General features: G+C 39.2%; 2 protein-coding genes across 2 annotated transcripts; both read left to right on the top strand.

The window, feature by feature from the left end:
* Positions 1–93: 93 nt before the first annotated feature.
* tmem106a (transmembrane protein 106A) lies at positions 94–6474 on the top strand. Its single transcript, XM_028030202.1, has 8 exons — positions 94–305; positions 2028–2202; positions 2419–2482; positions 2567–2720; positions 3610–3750; positions 4088–4131; positions 4261–4314; positions 6064–6474. Exons 2-8 carry the CDS (start codon positions 2037–2039, stop codon positions 6173–6175), a joined length of 735 nt encoding a protein of 244 aa, XP_027886003.1. The 5' UTR covers positions 94–305; positions 2028–2036; the 3' UTR covers positions 6176–6474.
* A 1411-nt stretch (positions 6475–7885) lies between these two features.
* On the top strand, positions 7886–10864 carry arl4d (ADP-ribosylation factor-like 4D). The gene is made up of 2 exons (XM_028030203.1): positions 7886–8034; positions 9527–10864. Exon 2 carries the CDS (start codon positions 9638–9640, stop codon positions 10241–10243), a length of 606 nt encoding a protein of 201 aa, XP_027886004.1. The 5' UTR covers positions 7886–8034; positions 9527–9637; the 3' UTR covers positions 10244–10864.
* The last annotated feature ends 9230 nt before the right edge of the window (positions 10865–20094 follow it).

A 20094-nucleotide genomic window follows, 5' to 3' on the forward strand; every position in this document is an offset into this window, starting at 1 on the left:
GCTTGGAGAAAAACAATTTGCGCAATCTCCCATACTTAGTGGCGTAACTCTGTTAAGTACACAAGGAAGAAAAAGTCGATGACAACTCAAGCCCCATGTGATCCTGCGCTTCACATACAGGAACTGCTCCGCCGCTGAGAAGTAGGAAGTTATTCCTCCGTTGCTGGTTTTGCTGTGTTGACGCAGCAAAGAAGAAAATAAAGCACTTCCAATGCTGCTTTTAAAGGCAGAATTAATACAGCAGACATTTTATAAATTCACTCTGGATACCCGCTGGAAGTAGAAGCAGCAGCCAAGTTGTGAAGGTAAGAGCGATGGTGAATAAGAGTCCATCTTGTTAAATAAAAGTCATGTTGTGTGCAGCTGGTGGGAGATGATGTCATTTAATCAGCATATGAGCCTGATTGGGACAGTGCCTGATGTCCAGACATTATTAATGGGTTGTTTTATTCTTCGAATAAAACATGTTTTTATAACATTATGGAATATGAAAGGAATAATACTGTTGTTTATAGGCTAGCTAACATTCCTGAAGTTCCTATCATTTTTGTGTTTAAACTATACTCGTCGACAGAATAACTGCAGATAAAAGACATGAGTTATTATATGAAGTTTGGCACATTATAAGTAAAAAGCTTTGTTTCAATCAACTTGTCTGTTTATCTTTTACTTGTCAGTAAAATTTAATAACTTACATCAACCATACGTTTATGAAGATATAACACAGAAAGAAGAAAAACTGTAACTGTCATTAGAAGGGGGTATGGAGCCTATCTCCATTGGTTATTGGGCGAGAGGTGGGGTTGTCAGTTCATCCTAGATTAACACAGACTTATTTAATCTATGCATTGGTTATTTTTTAAATGCGCTGTTGCTCAGGGTGATATTAAAAGGGGGCTGTGCACAAGCGTAAGACAAAAAATATAACTTATCTTAAAGTTGTACATGCCACAGATTTTTGTTTATTGCTTTAATGCATGTGCAGTCACTCCATGCTTGCTGTTTCACTCTAAGCGTTATTTGGAGATCAATTAACCCTACATGTACTGTAATTCCCATAGTGAACCTTTGCATACACAGGGTGGGAGAAGGTTTGAATTCAATGCAGATGGACCCCATGCTGGGATTTGACCTAATTGCTAAAAAAAACACCAACAACACTGCTATCAACTGCAACCTATATTCAGTCGCCCTGAGACAAGATGGAACTAGCGTTAGTTGCAAAAACAGTTTCAGGTCTTTTGGAGTATGCCTTTACCAGATTTGTGCATAGAGGCCAAAAGTTTTGACCTTGCTTTTTTTTTTTGCAAAATAGGTCAAGCTTGGTCAGATTGAATGGAAACCCTCAATGAACATCTTTTTTCAAGACCTGCACAGTTTCTCAATAGGATTTGGGTATGGCCTTTGACTGGGTCATTTGACTTAAACGATTCCGTTGTATCTCTAACTGTATGTTTAGCTCATTGCCCTGTTGGAAGGTGAACCTTTGTCCCAGTCTCAAGTCTTTTACAATATCCAACAGGTTTTCTTCCAGGCTTGTCCTTTAGTTAGCTCCATCCACCTTCAGGTCTGCCCAGCTTACCTCTCTGTGCTAAGGAATAGCTTCCTCGCAGCATCTTGGTGTCACCGCCATGTTTCACAGTGGCCAATGACGTGACCGGGGTGATGTACACTGTTTTCGTCTATATGCCATGTTTTGCATATAGACTATAAAGTCTGATTTTGTGTCTCTGCTGATCAGAGACATTAGAGTAAAAGGGGCTGAAAGCGAATGCATTTAAATCGGAGGAGAAAAAAAATGATCAGAAAATTTAAGATGTACACTTGGCTGTGTCGACAAGATTCCTGGCCCCCTTTTGCATCCATTTGCGTCATAAGGTCTGACATGTGCTGAAGGAATTATCTTTTATTGACGTTTAAAAGTTTTGTGGGGAAATCAGGTTGAATAGGTAACCAGAGTAGGACCTGATGCAGCGTTTTTTCTTTCGGTTAAGTTTCATGTTTGTCTTGTGGACTTTGTCTGCCAATAAAGGGTCATGGCTCCACCGGGGTACAGCAGCAGGATAGGAGTGGATCCTGAGATAAAAAAAACAATGGAGAATGTGAAAAACCTCAAGCAGGTTCCTCAGTACGGCAGTATTAATGGAAGCTCCTCCAGCGACAGCTGCCCAACGTGCAAAGGCACCGGACGAATTCCCAGAGGTTGGTCTTGCTCTTCTGGCAAACAGTCTTTGTTCTGTTGTTTTATCTGTTATCTGTTTCTTGCTGTAGATCGCTGGAATGAAATGCTGATCTACACATGGCTTTAATTTCCCATTCCGCAACAAAGGAAACCATAACTGTTTTGGTGCTTTCATTTCTCCATTATGTCCAGTAAAAACAAAACTTTTTTTTCCCTTATTATTGTTGTACCGACAGGCCAGCAAGATCAGCTCCTGGCTGTAATACCATGCAATGATGTGCGGCTGCAACCCAGACGCACGTATGGAATACACCATTTAAATTGTTTCGGCATTAGGTTCACGTTTATTCTGGGATGTTAATAAAGCCTGTTTTTGGATTTCAGGAAGCTGTATGTGTGCATCTCCATGGGTTTGAGTATTTTGCTTTGCTGCCTGATCCTCTTTTTCTTCTTCCCGCGGAGCGTCACGCTCACTCCTGTGTCCGTGCTGTCAGTGATGGTCTACTTCACCCCGGACTCTGTCGAAATGGAGGTCACAGTAAGTGACGGCGACAACAACAGAACTCCAGCCACCCACACTAACAGGAGAAAGGCAGATTTTTTTTCAGTAATGCAATTTAAAAAGTGAAACTCGCATATAAGAAACTCTAGATTTATTACACACAGAGGGTTATGATTCAAGTATTTATTTCTGGTAGGAAGTTGATTTTCTGCGTGCCCATTCATCAAACAACAAATACACTGTATTACAGGAAAACAAAAACACAAATTGTATCAGCCAGCATCAAGGGCAATATTATTAGCAACATTGCTCATGGTTTTATGTTGTTAACCACAGCAATAGCAGCAGGTGTAAAAGAGACTCACTTGGTCTTCTCTGCATGCACTTTTAGCTTTGTGACCTGAGAGAAGCAGCTGAAAATCTCCAAGAAGAGCATGGTGTGAAAATGACATAACAGAGGTTGCCTTCCTCAGCACCTGCCTGTTGTTGAGGATAAGTTCGGTTTGAGAGCAGAGGGAAGTGTGAAGTGCTTAAAAATTAGTTTCTGAACAGCTGCTCTAACTTTAGATTTGATAAAACGTGGTTGACCAGAAGCTCCAGGTTCCCCACAGTTAGCTTTAGGCTTTCTTTAGACAATGGTTTCCAAAGCATACACTGCGCTTTATTTTATTTTCTACAAATAAGTCTGAATGGTGTTTTCCTACACCAAAGCTTATTGTAACTAAATTTCCAATTTAATATTTAAACATATGCCACACAGACTTCTCAAGCTGTCATAGTTTTAAGGTTTATGTCAGATATACGGCGTGAAAGGCATTCACATGACATACAGCAGATGTTATATGGTGGGTAAAGTCCCGACACTTTTATAGCCCTGCAAAACTTGTCCTGGTTTCCCCCACTGACTGCATGTTTTCTGCTCTAGAATCTCTTCAACATGACCAACGAGAACTTTGTCCCGGTTCAGATTGCTGAGTTCTCCATGCAGGGTGTGGTTAATGAAATTGTGGTGGGTCATACCAAAATAACCAACATGACGGCAATACAGTCTCGATCGAGAAAATCGGTGAGTGTAACCCAGGCTAAAAGTGCTAGTGATATACATTGGCATACAAAAGCATTTATTACCTTTTGCTCATGTTAATACAACGAACTTGAGTGTATTTTATTGAAACCACTCTAAACATAACCTTGCAAAAGCACATGCGGGGTCAGTCCTCTTAAGACTGTGGGAGAGTTAAAGAAAAAAAATAGATTTATATATATAAGTTGGTTGCACTGAAATTGGGGAAAATCCCAATAAGCTTCGCTGATGATTGTGTCAATTCATGTCAATTCGAATACTTTTTACGAGGTCCTCTATTTGTCTCACAAGTTTCTTGCCTTCTTGTTGGTTTTTGCAGTACATTGTTCAAATCAACCTGCCGCTTGACGACAAGGGCTTCAAGTAAGAACAAAACTTGATTTTCACCACATTGCAGAAACATTTGAAGAAAAGTCTCAATCTACACCCACTTTTTGTTGTCTGAATGTGTGGATTCAGCAGATGTCACTGCTTTATGTTTGTCTCTTTCAGCAATTACTGCAAGTCAACTACTATCAAGATCCACACGTTGTTCCTGAAGTTGCAGTAAGTCTCAATCTCAATGTCAAAATCAACCCAAAGAGGCAGGCTAGTCAGCTTATCTCAAAAACACAACACTTCTCTGCAGCTGTGTGACAAACCAAAGCCACAAAGAGGGCCCATGTAGATGAAGTTCTTATCTCCGAATCCTTAAATCTGAAATGTTGTCTTCAGAAAGCACGCAAGGACAGTGTAACTCAGTGTTGCTTTTGTATTTTGTAGAAATCAGGGAAGGACAAAAAATGTCTGAGCCACTAAATCATGTTTGGCATTTTTAAATTTCTCTTCTGTTTAGCCCTGTGGGGGGCACTTCTGCTTTTCTATTTAGCAGAAGCATTTTACCACAAGTCACCTTTCGTGCGAGTTTCAGAAGCAAATACGTACATCAAATTTGAACCTACTTTGCATTAGATGAGCAGTGAAGATTGAGAAAATATTTTTTTATCTTAATAAATATAATAATCATATGAAAACTGCATTTTGTATATACCTGGCCTATGTTTTCACGTTCTCAAACATTTTCATAGGACAAAAGTGAAAACTGAAGAAATTGTTAAGAAGGTGTACTTTTACTTTTTGACTTGAATTACTGAAATGAGTAGGGGTGTAATTGTACACATTCATACCAGAAATATCAAAGCAAATTATCTGAACACCTTCAATGCTTTCTATCCAAACTTACCTGGCCCTGTGCTACAAATGAATCAACCAGGAATGAGCTACGATGAGCTATATTCTTTTGATTTCTCCTTTTACTATCTACACTAAAACCCAATTGTTGTCTGTTTTGTAGATTTAAGAAATAACTTTTGCAGTACCTGCCAGACAACATGAAGTGGACCACAATTTCTCACAAAAAAAAGACATCATCCCCTGATGTAAAGAAATTCAAGAACAAATGAGAGACAAAGTCATTTATGTCTTTGCAGTTAGGAATGGTCGCAAAGCTGGCATCTACTGTATGAGGGATGTCCAAATAAAAAACCCACTGCTGATCCAACAGATCTTGTCTCACATGTGCCAGGAAATATCTTGATGGTCCACAAGACTTTTAGGGAAATTGTCTGTGAAGCGACTGGAAAATAGTGAAAGTGTTTTGTAGATGTACATCCCATTACATCTCATGCAGCATTTTAATAAAAGAACATCATACCTACAATTAAACATGGTGGCGTTGGTGTGATGTTCTAATACTACTTATTTCCTTGTAGATCTATATGATTTGCTGTAATTGATGGAGCAATGAATTCTGCTCTATGGCACAAAATCCTGAAGAACAATCTGCAGTTACCTGTTTGCGACCTTAAGCTCAATCTCACTTGGGTTATACATTGGGACTCTGATCTTTAGAACACCACCAGCAAGTTCGCCACTAAATTAATCAAGCAAATAGGTTGGATGCTTTGCAGTGACCTAGTCCAAGTCTGGACTTCAGTCCAATTAATATATGTGGGAAAATCTTAAAGATTATGTTAATGATTAAAGAAGGCTCCAGTGTGGGTCTGTTAAAACAAACAAAAAAAAACAACAGGAATTTAGTCAGATTATCTTTGTCTGATGTAAGCATTTCTATGATGATTTAAAACTTTTAATTATGACCAAAAAAGGCAAAAGCAGAAAAAAGATAGTTAAGGTGGCATAATTTTTCAAGACTGTGTATGCTCCACTGTGATGAAACAGTTTGATATGATTAAAATTATTCATTGATTGTTGATGTTCATGTTTTTGTTGTTTTCTTTCTTCTTTTTCACCCAGAATAACCATGAACATTGCCTATCTGTCTCACACGGAGCAGCTTTCACAGGATGTTTTCGAGTACATTGACTGCGGGAATAATTCAACCATCCCACATCCTGTGAGATCATGAAATCCTCTTTATGAACACAGAACCTGTACTTTTATCCTTGTAATGTGTGATTTATTACTGTTAAAATGATATCATTATATTATTTTAGCTGTCCAAAAGCATTTAATTAGTCACTATCATCTTAGAAATTAAGCACATTAATGCTTTAAATATAATAACTGTATATTTTATCACAGATTCCATAAGCTCTTGTTTCCTGTTTTTTTTTTTTTTTTAATTATTGGTTTTGTATTACAGAGTTGACCTCTGTTAATCCTGATTTCATTTGCACTTTATTAAACTGTGACGTTTATCCAAGGCTCCTTGAGATTGTTTCCTTCCTTCTTTCTTTACTTCCATTCTTTCTTTCTTTACTGTGATGCAATGCAAGACCATTGGGGTTTAATTTTTTTTTATGAAGATCAAAAAATACTAGGGATTACAGCCAAAGCTTGGACAGTTCTGTTACTTATCTTTATTTTTAAGTGCACTTGCCACAAGGTGGAGCCAAAGCTACCGATAGCTCATGAGTACAATATTCTTTACTAAATAGCGCTGTTAAAAGTGTACATGGTAATCAGTTTGGCAAAATATACCTGTATTTTTTGTTAAACGCAGAGATCAAAATGTTTTTGTTTTTAATCCGCTGATGAATATTAGACATCCAGAATTATTTACTGTTTAAGCCAAGTGTGACAATGGTACGTTTATAATCATCTCAATAACTGAGAATAACTCTTAGATCTGATAGTGCCAATATAATATGTGGAGTCTCAGAGAGTTACATTAATACCACTTTATTGGTTATGTAAATATCAAGGTTTTTTTTCCTCTACAGAATCTTTGTTCCCTGTATTTTTTTCCTTTGATAATTAATTTCTTTTGTAAACAAAAACTCATGTTTAACCTCTAAATTTATTTTCTAATGCACGTAAATTAATTTGATTTTCATTTTTATTACAAAAAAGTGCTGTAAATGCCATTCTTCTGTGTACATTAGAAAGATCTACAGAGGTTTTATATAAAGGTTTTCTTGTTCTGATGGAGGGAAATCTAAAACAGAGCAATGATATTTTTTTTGTTTTAAGTGCACACTAGCACAATTTGGAAAAATGAGAGTGACTTACAAAAGAATTTATAACCCTTGAACTTTATTACAACACAAGCTTGTTTGTATGTTATTGGAATCTCCGGTGACAGACTAACACAAAAATGAGAATAACTGAAATTTAAGTAAACTGGCTCATGGTTTCTGAACGTTTTAAAAATATATACTTTTGTGTCTCTTTTACTCTTGTACTTTTACTTGTACTTCTAATGAAGCAGTCAGAAGTCTCCTATAGAGTGTGAAATTTAATCTATGTATAAACCTGACTATTCTATGACCATTCTCAGCGATGAGACACAAACTGAACCTTTAGTTTCTCTTTTTGGTACATGCACAGCTCTTTGTTTCGTAAAAGTAGCATATCAATCTACACTCATCACCACTGCAAAACAATGTGATGGAAGCATCACAGCACATTTTTCTTCTTTCTGTATTTTCATTTTTTGCTATTTTTATCTTCATCTTATAAGCACCAAACCAACTAATGGAAATATAAACCAGGCCATGTGGGCGCCTCTGCTTGCCCTGCAGTTGATAGTTTCCGCCTGCAGGGGGCGCGGAGCAGCCCTCCAGGTGTCCGTGACGTCACCCGGGCTGAAGGTAGTGATCGCTTGAGAGTCTCCAGGATTCCTCAGTCAGAGAGGAGCAGCAGAGGGAAAGACGACCGGACAGCTGCAGCACACACGGGGAAAAAAGAAACATTTTTTTTTGTTTTTCAGCGATGGCTATGTTTATCGCCTGTGGATGAACATTCCTCCCAGCATTTTATCAGGTATGGACGTTCATAATTATTTTTGGTTTCAGCGCGAGCTCGTATTTTAAAGCTGGAAGTCGTGTTTGCGGTTTTAGCGTATTGGAAATACATGATAAACCGCTGAAGTTGTTTACCTATCTGGATGAGGATGTTTTATCAGAAGAGACGAAGAAGACTGCTCTCTAACCTTTACAATTAAATTCAGTTAGGGGTCAAAATCATCAGATCAGAAACATGACAGTGCATTTTCTCTGCTTCTCGGCGTCTTCTCCATCACACTCTTAAAACTAACCCCAGAATTATCAATGTAGGGTCTGGAAGCACAGCACTGCCTTGTTGTCCACTTGTAATGGCTGTAGGCTGTCCAGAGGCAGCTGTGTGATGTGTATCAGGATGTCAACAACAACCGGATTAGAGCTGCTGCCGCCGCTGCTGCTGCGGCTTCAGTGAGCAAAGGGAGGCTGTGGATACATATTGCTTCCCCTGGATTGAAATCAATCAGCCTGGAGGAAAAGCCTTTCTGCTTTAACCGCCTTAAGAGGATTAGGCAGGGCAAATAAGACTCTAAACCAACCACAGACGCCCAATTAACTGTTGTTTGGCTCTGTAATGCGGGACGGAATACTCATATGGGTATTATTTCATATAGCTTAGTCTCAATGGCACTGCTCCAGTTTGAGCAGAGTGCTGCCTTGAAAGTATTCATACTACGTCCAACTTTTGCTCATGTCACGTTGGAACAGTGACCTTAGTGAGATTTGATGTGATACAGAAACAGAGAATACTGCGTGTGAAAATGAATTAAAATTTCAGACATTGAAGGAAAACTATTGAGTGCTTTCATATCCATATAAAATTAAATGTATGCTATATTTTGCTGCAATCTTAGCTTTGTCCTCGCAGCTTTGTGCTTTTGCAAAGTGGAATATTTGCTCTTTCCTCCTTGCAAATTAATAAATAAAAAAGCCCACTTCGACTGAACAAAGGGAATCTATGAACATACATTTTGTAAGTCCATATGTGAGAATGTGGCATTTTCACTTATGGACATTGTTTATTAATTACTTAGTTACTGGGACTCAGTGGTTACTCTGGGTTTCATTTAGCGATGTCCAAGTGAAAATGTACCAAATCCACACTGCACTTTTCAGATTTTGTTTGTAAATAAAAGTTTGTATCTTTTTTTCCTTTATTTCTCACTTATTAATTAGTTTTCTTTAATCTATTAAATAAAATCTAAAAAAAAACAACCTCATTAAAGTTTGTTGCAATATCACACAAATAGACATGGAAGCTTTTAAAAGTCACAGTAAACCTTGAGACCTTCGTTTTCTAGTCGAATGAGACAGACTGATGTGATAAAACTACATCAGATCTTGAATTCCTAACTTTTCCGCTTTTGTCGCCTGTGTTTGACATTGAAATATTCCTCGCATTTCAAACAAGCTGAACTTATCTTCTCATTAAATGTTAACCAAGCTTTCTCTCTCTCTCTCTTTACTTTGATAAGGTCTCTGGTCATCAAGCAGTCCTGTCTGCCTGTGAGGACCTGCAAGTGAGAAGGGATTAAATCAGGAATCTGCCACCTCTCCTCAGTGGGTGTGAATTCTTGGTCCGAATCATGGGGAACCAGCTGACTGATATTGCCCCCAACACGTCGTTCCTGCCAAGCTTCCAGTGTCTTCATGTGGTGGTGATTGGTCTGGATTCAGCTGGGAAGACCTCCCTGCTCTACAGGCTCAAACTGAAGGAGTTTGTGAAAACCATCCCCACCAAGGGCTTCAACACAGAGAAAATCAAGGTGGCAGTGGGTGCGTCCCGGGCCACAAACTTCCAGGTGTGGGACGTGGGCGGCCAGGAGAAACTCCGGCCCCTTTGGAAGTCCTACACCCGTCGAACGGATGGGATAGTGTTTGTTGTGGACTCCACCGAGCTGGAGCGTCTGGAGGAGGCTAAGGTGGAACTCCATAAGATCACCCGCACCTCCGAGAACCAGGGGGTGCCGGTGCTGATCCTGGCCAACAAACAGGACCTGGACTCGGCCTTGTCCGTCGGCGAGGTGGAGAAGCTGCTGGCCGTGCAGGAACTCGGCATCTACACGCTGTACCAAGTGCAGGGCTGCAGCGCTGTGGACGGCCAGGGGCTGCAGACGGGCCTGGAGAAACTCTACGAGATGATCCTGAAGCGGAAGAAGACGGTGAAACACAGTCGAAACAGGAAGAGATGAACTCTCTCCTCAGGGATTGCAGACATAACTCCTGAGGAGACGCTCTCAGTGTTGGGACACTTCCAGGCTTAATGAGCCACTTATTTTTCCGAGGGAGAGCGATTTGCGCCAACAGAATAAGACCATTTACAAACTGCCTTTCAGGGGTCAGCAGAAATGGACTTGCTCATAACACCGAAGCAGTATTGACTTTCTTGGTGGTGCAGTTGCTGAAAGCCGAGCTTAATGATTTGACATTGACAGCAGTTAGTCATCACTAAGTGCTTGTTTAGGCCAGATTTAAAGACGATTTCCAACAAGTACTAACACATTCATATGGCAGGATTCTGGTGAAGAAAACCATCACCAGCTTTAACGGGAAGACTGTTTTTATCCTCTCTGAAATATTTATTCAGTGCGTCAGTGTGCGTGCTGGACAGAAGGCAGATGTTACCTAATAATGCGACATGAAGCAGTGTTTTGTGGTTTCAGAGTATTAATAATTCACCTAAAGAAAGCACATTCCTGTCATCAGCACATGCAGATGTTAAGTTTCAGTTGCTTTGATTCAAGAGTTTATTAAAATTGTACATTTTTGTAAATTTGGAGACTGAATAAATCTTAAGAGCCGTATGAAAAATGCATTGTCACCATTTTGTTTTTAGGCGACCATAAATGATTTATTTAAAAGCAAAAGCTCGCACAAGCAAGATTATTTTTCAAAAACTCTTCAAGTAAGTCAATTCTTCTGCTATAGAGGGTGCGTGTAAGGTTACTGTGGTTGCAGCAGAGCACAAAGAAACTAATGAAACGGATATTTCCCCTCGGGGTTAACTTGATCTGAAGGAGTCTCTGCGAAACTGCAGCTAACAAGAAATACATGCTGTTCTTTCACTATATTCACAAAATGTGCGCCCAATGACCATTTAGCCTTTAAAGTCCTGAGTTATGGCCGTTTTTACTATTCGTGGTGCAGTAAACGAGGCCGTTACAGGGAGAACTTCCCTTCCCCCACTGGAGACGAAACAATCCGTTTAGTTTGATTCCCACCTTCTGTTGTCTGCCAACTGCTGACAGTGAAACTGCAACAATTAGTGGTCCAAATCTGTTGCTGTTTTTTGCTTTTATTATGATGTTAATGTGCACCACCCAGGGCTGTTTTTTGCATTCAAAGAAAATGGGTTATTTTGAGTAAATAAATTAACAGCAGTTAACATTTTGGTTGTTAAAGTTTTTTTTTAACTTCAAATGACTGGGGTTCATGGCTAAAAAAAGTACTGGGTGTTAAAGTATCAGACTAGCTATTTTAAAGCAGTGTTACTCAAACCTTTAAAACATATAAACGAGAACACTTTTCCTAAAAACAAAATTAGGACCCCCTTTTCTGCTGCTAGACCCAATATCTTACTGTAGTAAGTTTTAAAAAATGTACAAATAAATATCTGAAAAGTGTGAAATGCTTTTGCATTGAGCCTCCCTACTGGCCTTCTCTGTTAAAAAGTTAGATTGCATGTGAAGCATCTGTGAAACTCAGTTTTCAAGCTCTGCCTCAGCAGTGCCAACCAAATCAATTGGATATTTGTTGCACTTGTAGGACACTGTCACCTTCCTCCCACTTCACAATTACACACTATATTGTGTTTGCCTACCTCAAAATTCCAGTCAAATACATTGATGTCCCTGGTTGTTATGTCACAAAATGTAGAAAGAAATTCAAACTTAGGGTTTCAGAGGATTTAAAGCGGAGTTTCTTTGGGAAAATGAAAGCAGTAGCCACATTTTTCAATGGTGAAGTCCCTGATTAGAGCTGCAGAGGGTTAAAAACCAGTCAAGGTAAAATGCATATTAGATTGAGACTGTGTGTAGTACTACAGAGGCCGAAAGGACCCATCCAGTAAGTTGTTGTCAACTTGAGAAATGTTGGAATAACATGAATCAAGGTGTGAACGGGGGTGAAACCAGATGAGCAAAGATGAAAGGGCTGCATGCTGGTAGCTGCTGCCTGGGGTCGTCACCTCGGCTTGATGGTGGTCCGTCCAGATTAACACGCTGGTTCAGAATACCAGGAGCAAAAAGTATCAACGGCTTCAGAGATTCACAGAGTCTGACTTTTAAAGGGGACCTGAGTGTTATAAAACCCACTTTTCATTAGGAAAAACAGAGAACAGTAACCCTTACTGCTTGCTTTACTCTCCTGTGCACTAATGGGTTTCTGAATGCCACATTTCTCATTTGATGTCACACAAAAACACTGGTATTTGTAGCAGATCTGGAACTGCATTCAGAGATGGGATGTCTAGTTGTAGAAAATAAAAGGTTAGACATTTTAGACCTATGTGTGTGTATGTGTGGGTGCTGCAGCTTATTTTCACCTGACAATGATAGGATAACAGCTTGTTATCCAGTAGCATGCCTCCAGCCAGACATTCAGGAAGTCGAGCCACTTGCTCACACGTGACTGCAGCGACACACAACACTTGGAGAGACCCAGAAAAGCACGCACATATTTTAACTTCTGTGACCTCCTTGTCTTCTTTATTCACAGCAGTGAGCTCATTAGAAGTTTCAAGGGTGTCTTTTGCAGAATCATCTTGACACAGCAGCTGGTGCTGGAATAAATTTGCATTAAGATATGCCTCTGCCAACAGCTGAAACATGCTGTGGACATTCAGCGGTATCAGTCAGATGAAGCTAAACACCCACATATTCTACAATTGTGAGTATCTGTCCAGAATCAAGGTGTTGTTTTGTGTTTTGCAGTATCTCAGCTAGCAGTGGAACAAACCAGAAGAGCCACATGGCTCATTCCTACTTTACATTCTTTGAATGTTTCTGACACATGCTGTGCAGACTTTCCGCTTTTTCTAGGTTGTAGACATCGCAGACATGCAAATGCTTAAGACACAAGTTGAGAAAAGCCACTGAGATTCAAAGGTTTGACCCAACCCAGATAATACACATAAACGGCATGGCTGTTGTTTTTTTAAAAAAAAAAGAAGTCTCCCTATGCATGAGATAAGCAATAAACTTTTAAAATTTCATCCATAGATTGAAAAAGATGATTTTATAAATTAAACCCTGACTCGCCTTATATGTTTTTTATTTGATTATTTTTAGGTTTCCAGGTTAGATACATAACTAGAACATACCCTGAAGAATTGTGGACAGGGTAAAAGAGGTCTGAGAGCAGACTTAAACCCAATATGGGTGCCTCACATGTAAGATGTGGAAATATGAGTCAGTACTAACAGTTTGCATGAATGTCCATCATTGTTTGAATGCGAAATGGAAAGTGAGATACATTGTTATTGACTCACAGACTGGATAACAATGCTAATGCTAATATCACAAGTAGAGAACTCCAATGGTTTTCCCATTTGCAATGAAAACTTCAGTTTCCAAGACACACCTGAACACAACAATTTTAACTTCGGCTTGTAAAGTTAAAATTGTACATGTAAGTTGAAATGAAACAAACAAACAAACCAAAAATCAGTTAAGTCATCCACCTACTTTTGAGATGTTTGCCAAAATGTCTAAAATGTGGTGGTAGTTGGATTAACCAACATTTTTTATGCACTTGTTGTGGTATCCATCTCAAACAATGAGTCAAATAAAAAGGAGGCACAGAGGCAAGGAATCGCCACAATGATATAAAACAGTTATTCAAACGCTTGATGGCAGTTTGAATAACTTTGCCACAAAGGGTGGGAAAACTAGTTATTAGTGTTCGGGGCAATTGCTTTTTAACACGTTATCATGGTGGCGATACTAAATAGAAACACCCAAACTTTACAGCAGATTTCAACCCAGCAGTCGTGCAGATCAAATCCCAACTGGTCATAACATTATTAAGTGGAGCAACAATGCTTAACAGCGCTTTCTTTATTGTCCTTATAATGAAACTGCAACCTGGGAACTCAGCACAGATCCAACCTCCATCCACACGGCCACCCAGGTCTCACATGTAATTTTCTGTCTCCAAGGCAACCAGAAGTCAGCAGTCACTAAACGGTGACCTAAGAGGGCATCAGTGGGGGGTCATATTGCTTTTTTGTGGCTGGGTGTCCAATCCAGCTGAGGTTACTGAGGGGGCAGGGAGATAAGGAAAAGCAGCTTGAATCAATACTGAAAACCTGACATTACCCTCTCATATTGTCTACTCCGTTCCTTTGCTTGTTTCTTTCTGTTGTTTTTTTTTTTTTCTTTTATCTGGATCTATCTGCCAGTAGTTGGCCTCTTTCAGCATTGTGAGAGTTTATTTTTTTCTGGTTTGGTTTGCTCCACCACTGACCACTTTTCTGTTTTTAGCATTATGGATGTCAACAATCATAAAATACATCTACAATTTAAACACGCCGATTTTCTCGGCCTCCAAAACCCAGGAACTGCTGTGTGTTTAGGGGAGGTTATTAGGTGCAGAGAAGATTTGGTCGTTTGTAGGAGAAAGTGAAGGTCTTGTGAGGGTTCACAAGGAACAGTGCTTGTAGGGGGGCTAGATTAGTTGCTTCACCCTTTTATTGAAAGGTTTTAAAGCTGTCACTTGGCCTTATTTCAGACTTGAGCCTGCAGGATTGAATAGATTGCAAAGGAAGCCGAGGCTTCAATTCTCTTACGCTTGGAGCTATAAACAAGGAGAGAAATAACATCAAGGCTGTATTTCTCAGCTTGACAGTGGGGTGGGCTTCTGCTTTTGTTGTGAATTTGAGAGGTAAACGTTGTGTGAAAGGTTTTCTCTTTATCGTAATTTTCTATGCACTTCAATCAGTTTAATTTTCAGTGCAAATAACTCGGTTTTATTTTTTATTATTTTTGGCCTTCAAGCATCTACTTCAATTTTAGATTTAGAGCTGAGGAACAATTTATTGCTCATTGAGGAGACGAGGAAACAATCTGACTCAAAAGTTTATGCCATTTTGATTTATACATAGCCAAACCTTTTTATTAGACCCACATTTCATGGCCTTAATAGTGTTTCAATTAAAGCTATGTTTAGCATTTCAACAGCACATGGAGTACACATTTTGTCTCATCGGTGTATTTTGTTGGGATTTTATGGGATAAACTAACAGAGTTGTCTGTGAGTGGGACGTGGAAGGAAAAATAGACACTTTTCAGTTTTCATTTGTGAATAACTGAAAAGTCTGAAATGTATGGCCTGCATCGGTAATTAGTTCCCTTAATTCTGACACCTCTAAATTAAATTTAGCACAGCCATTTGCCTTCAGTTGTCACCTTAGTACATCATCTCCACCACATGTCTAATTTAATCTCAGTATAAAACAGAAATAGAAATTGTGTCATCCCACTTCTGGTTTACCCTTAAAGCACACCCCTGTTTTTCTGTTGACTATTTTAAAAGTCAAAGGCCTCCATTCCTGTCTTCCAGAGTATCACCTGGGGTCTCCCCCTTATCCCACACTTAACTCAACAACAGATGAGAGAAACCCATCTGGAGCAGGTCAGATGATGATGACACAGAAACTGTAACTGTTGGCCACCAGCGCTCCGTAATCCTGTTGCTGCTTAGAAGCAGGCAGGCCTCGGTACGCCGCACCATGGGCCGACTAGGAGCAAACATGCTGAGAGGTGACAGTTTACTTGTGACAGCGGGTGCATCTGCGAAAGTGCTGACGCTGAAAGTATGTGACTTGAGTTGACGCGTCAAAATGATTTAGTATGTTACTGTTTCAGATTTACTTGCATCAGTTCATTACTGTGACTTGGGACAGGAGAAAAGATGAGCAGTAACAGCTGTTAGATTGTAAGCAGTCAGTACAAATGTTTTGGTTCACAAAGCTCAAAACCTTCTAAAAATGTCAACCGGATAAACAATGAGCCATATTTAGAAATGTTCATTGTTCATCCTGTTCCTCCCATTCATACACGGCTTGATTTTCTCCCTTTCATCTTTTTTTTACAGCTCCCAAACGTCTTTTAGGAAGATCAGAACTTTTCTCCACCAGGCTTTTGTTGACACCCCCATGCTTTGAAAATCAAAATCAGACCTCTGTCTGATGGAGCACCCCTGCTCCGTGGCTCTCCTGTGAATGCATCAGCAACAGTGTGGGGTTTTGTTAAACCTTGAATGTAGAGAGCGAAGGAGCACATGGGACTGGAAGCGCACGTGAGCTGCAGAGCTCGCGGCGAAGCATTCACTATTTGTGTTGAAGGAGTTTGCTTTTCCCTGCTTATTACTGCAGTGTTCTACTTGATATGTGTTTCTGTTTATATTAGGTCTAGGCACCTAATAAGAAGGGAAAAAAAGTTTTGTTTGTTTTTTAATCAATGTGCTTTAAGATTTTTTTAAATATTGGCAGAATTCAGTAAGGATCTTTTTGATGTTGAAAAGCAGATCTAATAAGTCTGCTCAAAGTCATTATTCACCTTGTAGAATCACAGTCAGAATAACTATTTTGCATTTTTTCCAAGCTTTCAATCTAATTATGTTTTTTTATTGTTGTTGTTTGCCATGTTTAAGTTTGCAATTAAAGCTGTCTAACATACATTACTTGAAGAAGTACCATTAGTACAGGTATTTTTCAAATTCACCTATCTGAGTCACACCTATTAAAACAGGAACACCACCAAATATAAGAGGCCAGATGTTTTTTGTAAAGGCACCATCGCAGAGTTGTTTGGGAGATTGCTTTTTTTCCACAAAAACTGTAATTCAGTGTGGTGAATTACATTGAGACTGCATGGGCTCACCACAGAGCACAGAAGTTCATTCTGACTGGCTTCTTCTCTCAGAATAAATCACAGTACAAACATTCACTTTATGAACTGAAGTCTGACTTAGAGACTTTGATCTCACTTTTAAGTGACCATTATGCACTGACTTTGATATTCAACATCTGCTCAGCCTTTCTTTTTTTTTGTGACATATTGCTCAATTTCAGACATGGAAATAGATACATACATATTGTAAACTAAAAGCTGAAAGCACTATAGGGAAGGAGAAGTTGTAAAAATCAAAACTATTGCTAAATAGAGTAGTGGCTGGTCAGGAGAAGAACACACAGGTTGGTTTGGTCTACAAAATGACCTGAAAACTGTAGTGTGGAAACATTGCAAGGGGAGGAACCCATGCGAATGAGATCTGGTATTTGGGTCTTCCAAATGAGCCACCCGTAGTGGGCCTTTTGTTAAATCCAGTCATGCTGCAGTCTTTAACAAGCCATCATGGGGCTCCTTTTGTTTCTGTTTCATGTTAATCCAGTAAAGATTTTACTGTTAGAGTGTTCTCACCTCAAGTGGATGACAAAAAGACTAAGCTGAGGAAAATTTCAGTTCTTCAGTGGCCGTGACTGTAAACGACCCATGAAGCGTTGATTATATCATAACAGAAGATATGTTCATGGACTCAGATCAGCTTCAACTCGAATCTGATTGCTCTTTAATGTAAAGCACTTTGAATTGCCTTGTTGCTGAAAATGTGTTATATAAATAAAATTACCTTGCCTTTGCATTGAAGCTGGTCTTACAAAGTTTTAACTCAAGCTACCCAGCTTTACTGATGGTCCCAAAACACACACGTTAGCCTTACTGGTGATTCTAAATCGGACATTGTCTTTGTGTGTGTGGGCGGGGGGTGGGGGTGGGAGTGTGCTTGTGTAGGGGTGTGCTTGTCTAGTGTCTTTACCTGTTCATGTCGTATGCCCACTCTTGGTGTTTAACTGATACAGATAGGCATCAGCACTCCCACTCAATTACCATGACAAATAATAAGTGTGTATCGATCAATCGTTCAATCAATCAATCAAATTTTATTTGTATAGCATATTTCAGCAACAAGGCATTTCAAAGTGCTTTACATCATAACAAACACAAAAACACAAGTCATGCAACATAGAATCAACAATCAAAACATGACATTAAGTCAAGTGCTATCGTCAAATTTGTAATTGATTACGTTTCAAATACAACTACAAATACACCAGTGTATAAATAATGGATGGATGGATGGATGGATGGAGGGATGGATGGATACAGTGACATTTTATGTGATGCAACCCTAAACCAATGCTGTATTGTTGGTTTAAATTAAGTTCCAAAGGAAAATATTGAGGAACACTTCTTATCTTGAATCTTTGAATAAATCCTAAAACATCCTGTACCCACTAGTTAGTGAAGGTCATATTAAAAATAACAAGAGGGAGCGGAATACATATACAGTGCAGACCAAAAGTTTGGACACAACTGTGTGTCCAAACCTTTGGTCTGTACTGTACATGCTACACTTTTTTGATTTTTATTTGTTTTTAAAGATATTTAAGAACCTTGTATTCCTTTACTTCCATCTCACACTTATGGAGTATTTTCTGTTGGTCTAACAGAACTAAGACTGACACATCAACACATGCATAAAGGTGACACATACTGTGTCGAAATTTCACTTCGGCACAAAAGAGTTCACAGATTTGTGACGAAATGTGACAATGAACTCTCCTAATACAAGTTGATGACAAGTTGTGCAATATTTTGTTTTTCTTTACTCAAGTCAAGTGAAGTCAAGTCAAATTCTTTACATAATAAATATGACCTGACATTTAGCTGGGTGTGGGACTCAAAACAAACAGGACGAGGTGATAAATAGTACAGCAACAAACAGGATTATACATTAGGGACAGCATTAAAACTTTATATAAGAAATAACACACACTAAATGTAGACAAAGAAATATTTAAGATAATTAAAAAAAGTACAGTGTTCTGATAAGGACATACAAAAACCAAACCAAAAATTTACATACTCTGTCCCTATATAGACATGTTCACACTGTGAATTTGCCTGTCAAACAAAATCCCAAATACATTGAAGTTTTGTGGCACAAAGGATGTGAATACTTTTGCAAGGCAATGTATGATAACATCAAAGACTTTTTCTACACATGTGTTCTGTGTGTGAAGTATGTTGTAGCCGTGTAAAGTCAGCCGGCAATTAAAGATGACGTAGACAAAGTCCTGCAGTGCAAATTTAATCCTATTACAGTAGCCTTAAACTGGGAATGTTGCCAGGAATCACTGGTGGAATGAGACTACCAGGTCACAGAGAGCTTTAAATCCCGTCTAGACAGGAAAGCCCATGGATGGTAATACCCGGCATGCGCAGACTCACATGTGCTGCTCAGCTAAAAAACAGATGAATGAAATGATCAACAAGGAGGATTACAACCTCCTTTGTTTTAGAAAGCAGTAGCACGAGCTTACTACCACAAATCTCTTTGTAAACGCTTGCCTGTGATGAATCATTCAAATAACACAATGTAAAACCTGGAAGTAAATGGAGGTAGCTGAAAATAATAAAGTACAATAACAGGTCTAGGTACAAAGATTCTAAGAATATAATGATATTTCAACTTGTGTCAGGAAAAAAAAACATATCAGGGAAAAAAAAACATATCAACCCTGAGCAACATCCAGAAAGTAGAACATATCACAGCAGTCCTTAAATCATTAAACTGTCTTGCTGATTTTCTTTTCCAACCCAGAATGACCTGTGCTGTGTAAATTACATGCCCTGTGTTTGTTTTTAGCCAGCTGGTGGCCTGCAGCTGTTTGTTTTTGCTGGTATTAACAGGTTTTGTTTTTCAGTCTGGATTGTTGAGATTTCTGGGCTTCTTGTTGCCCAGAAATCAACATGTATGTTGGAACATGCCCAACATACTTGGGAATGTTCTGATTTTCCTTACGGGACAGATGCATGGTGGTTGGAGAGGTTGGTCTTGCCCAGTGTGGGATCCTGGACTGTGATGCTCTTTGTTTGGAGACTCTGTTTATGTGATGGTGTGGTGGTCATTTTATGGGTGTTCTCTTTTGATGGGTGGTTTGGGGAGACTGCCCTGGGTGTTTCATAGCTTGATTTTTGGG

Source organism: Xiphophorus couchianus, chromosome 10, assembly GCF_001444195.1.
Source record: "Xiphophorus couchianus chromosome 10, X_couchianus-1.0, whole genome shotgun sequence".
Classification (NCBI taxonomy): domain Eukaryota; kingdom Metazoa; phylum Chordata; class Actinopteri; order Cyprinodontiformes; family Poeciliidae; genus Xiphophorus; species Xiphophorus couchianus.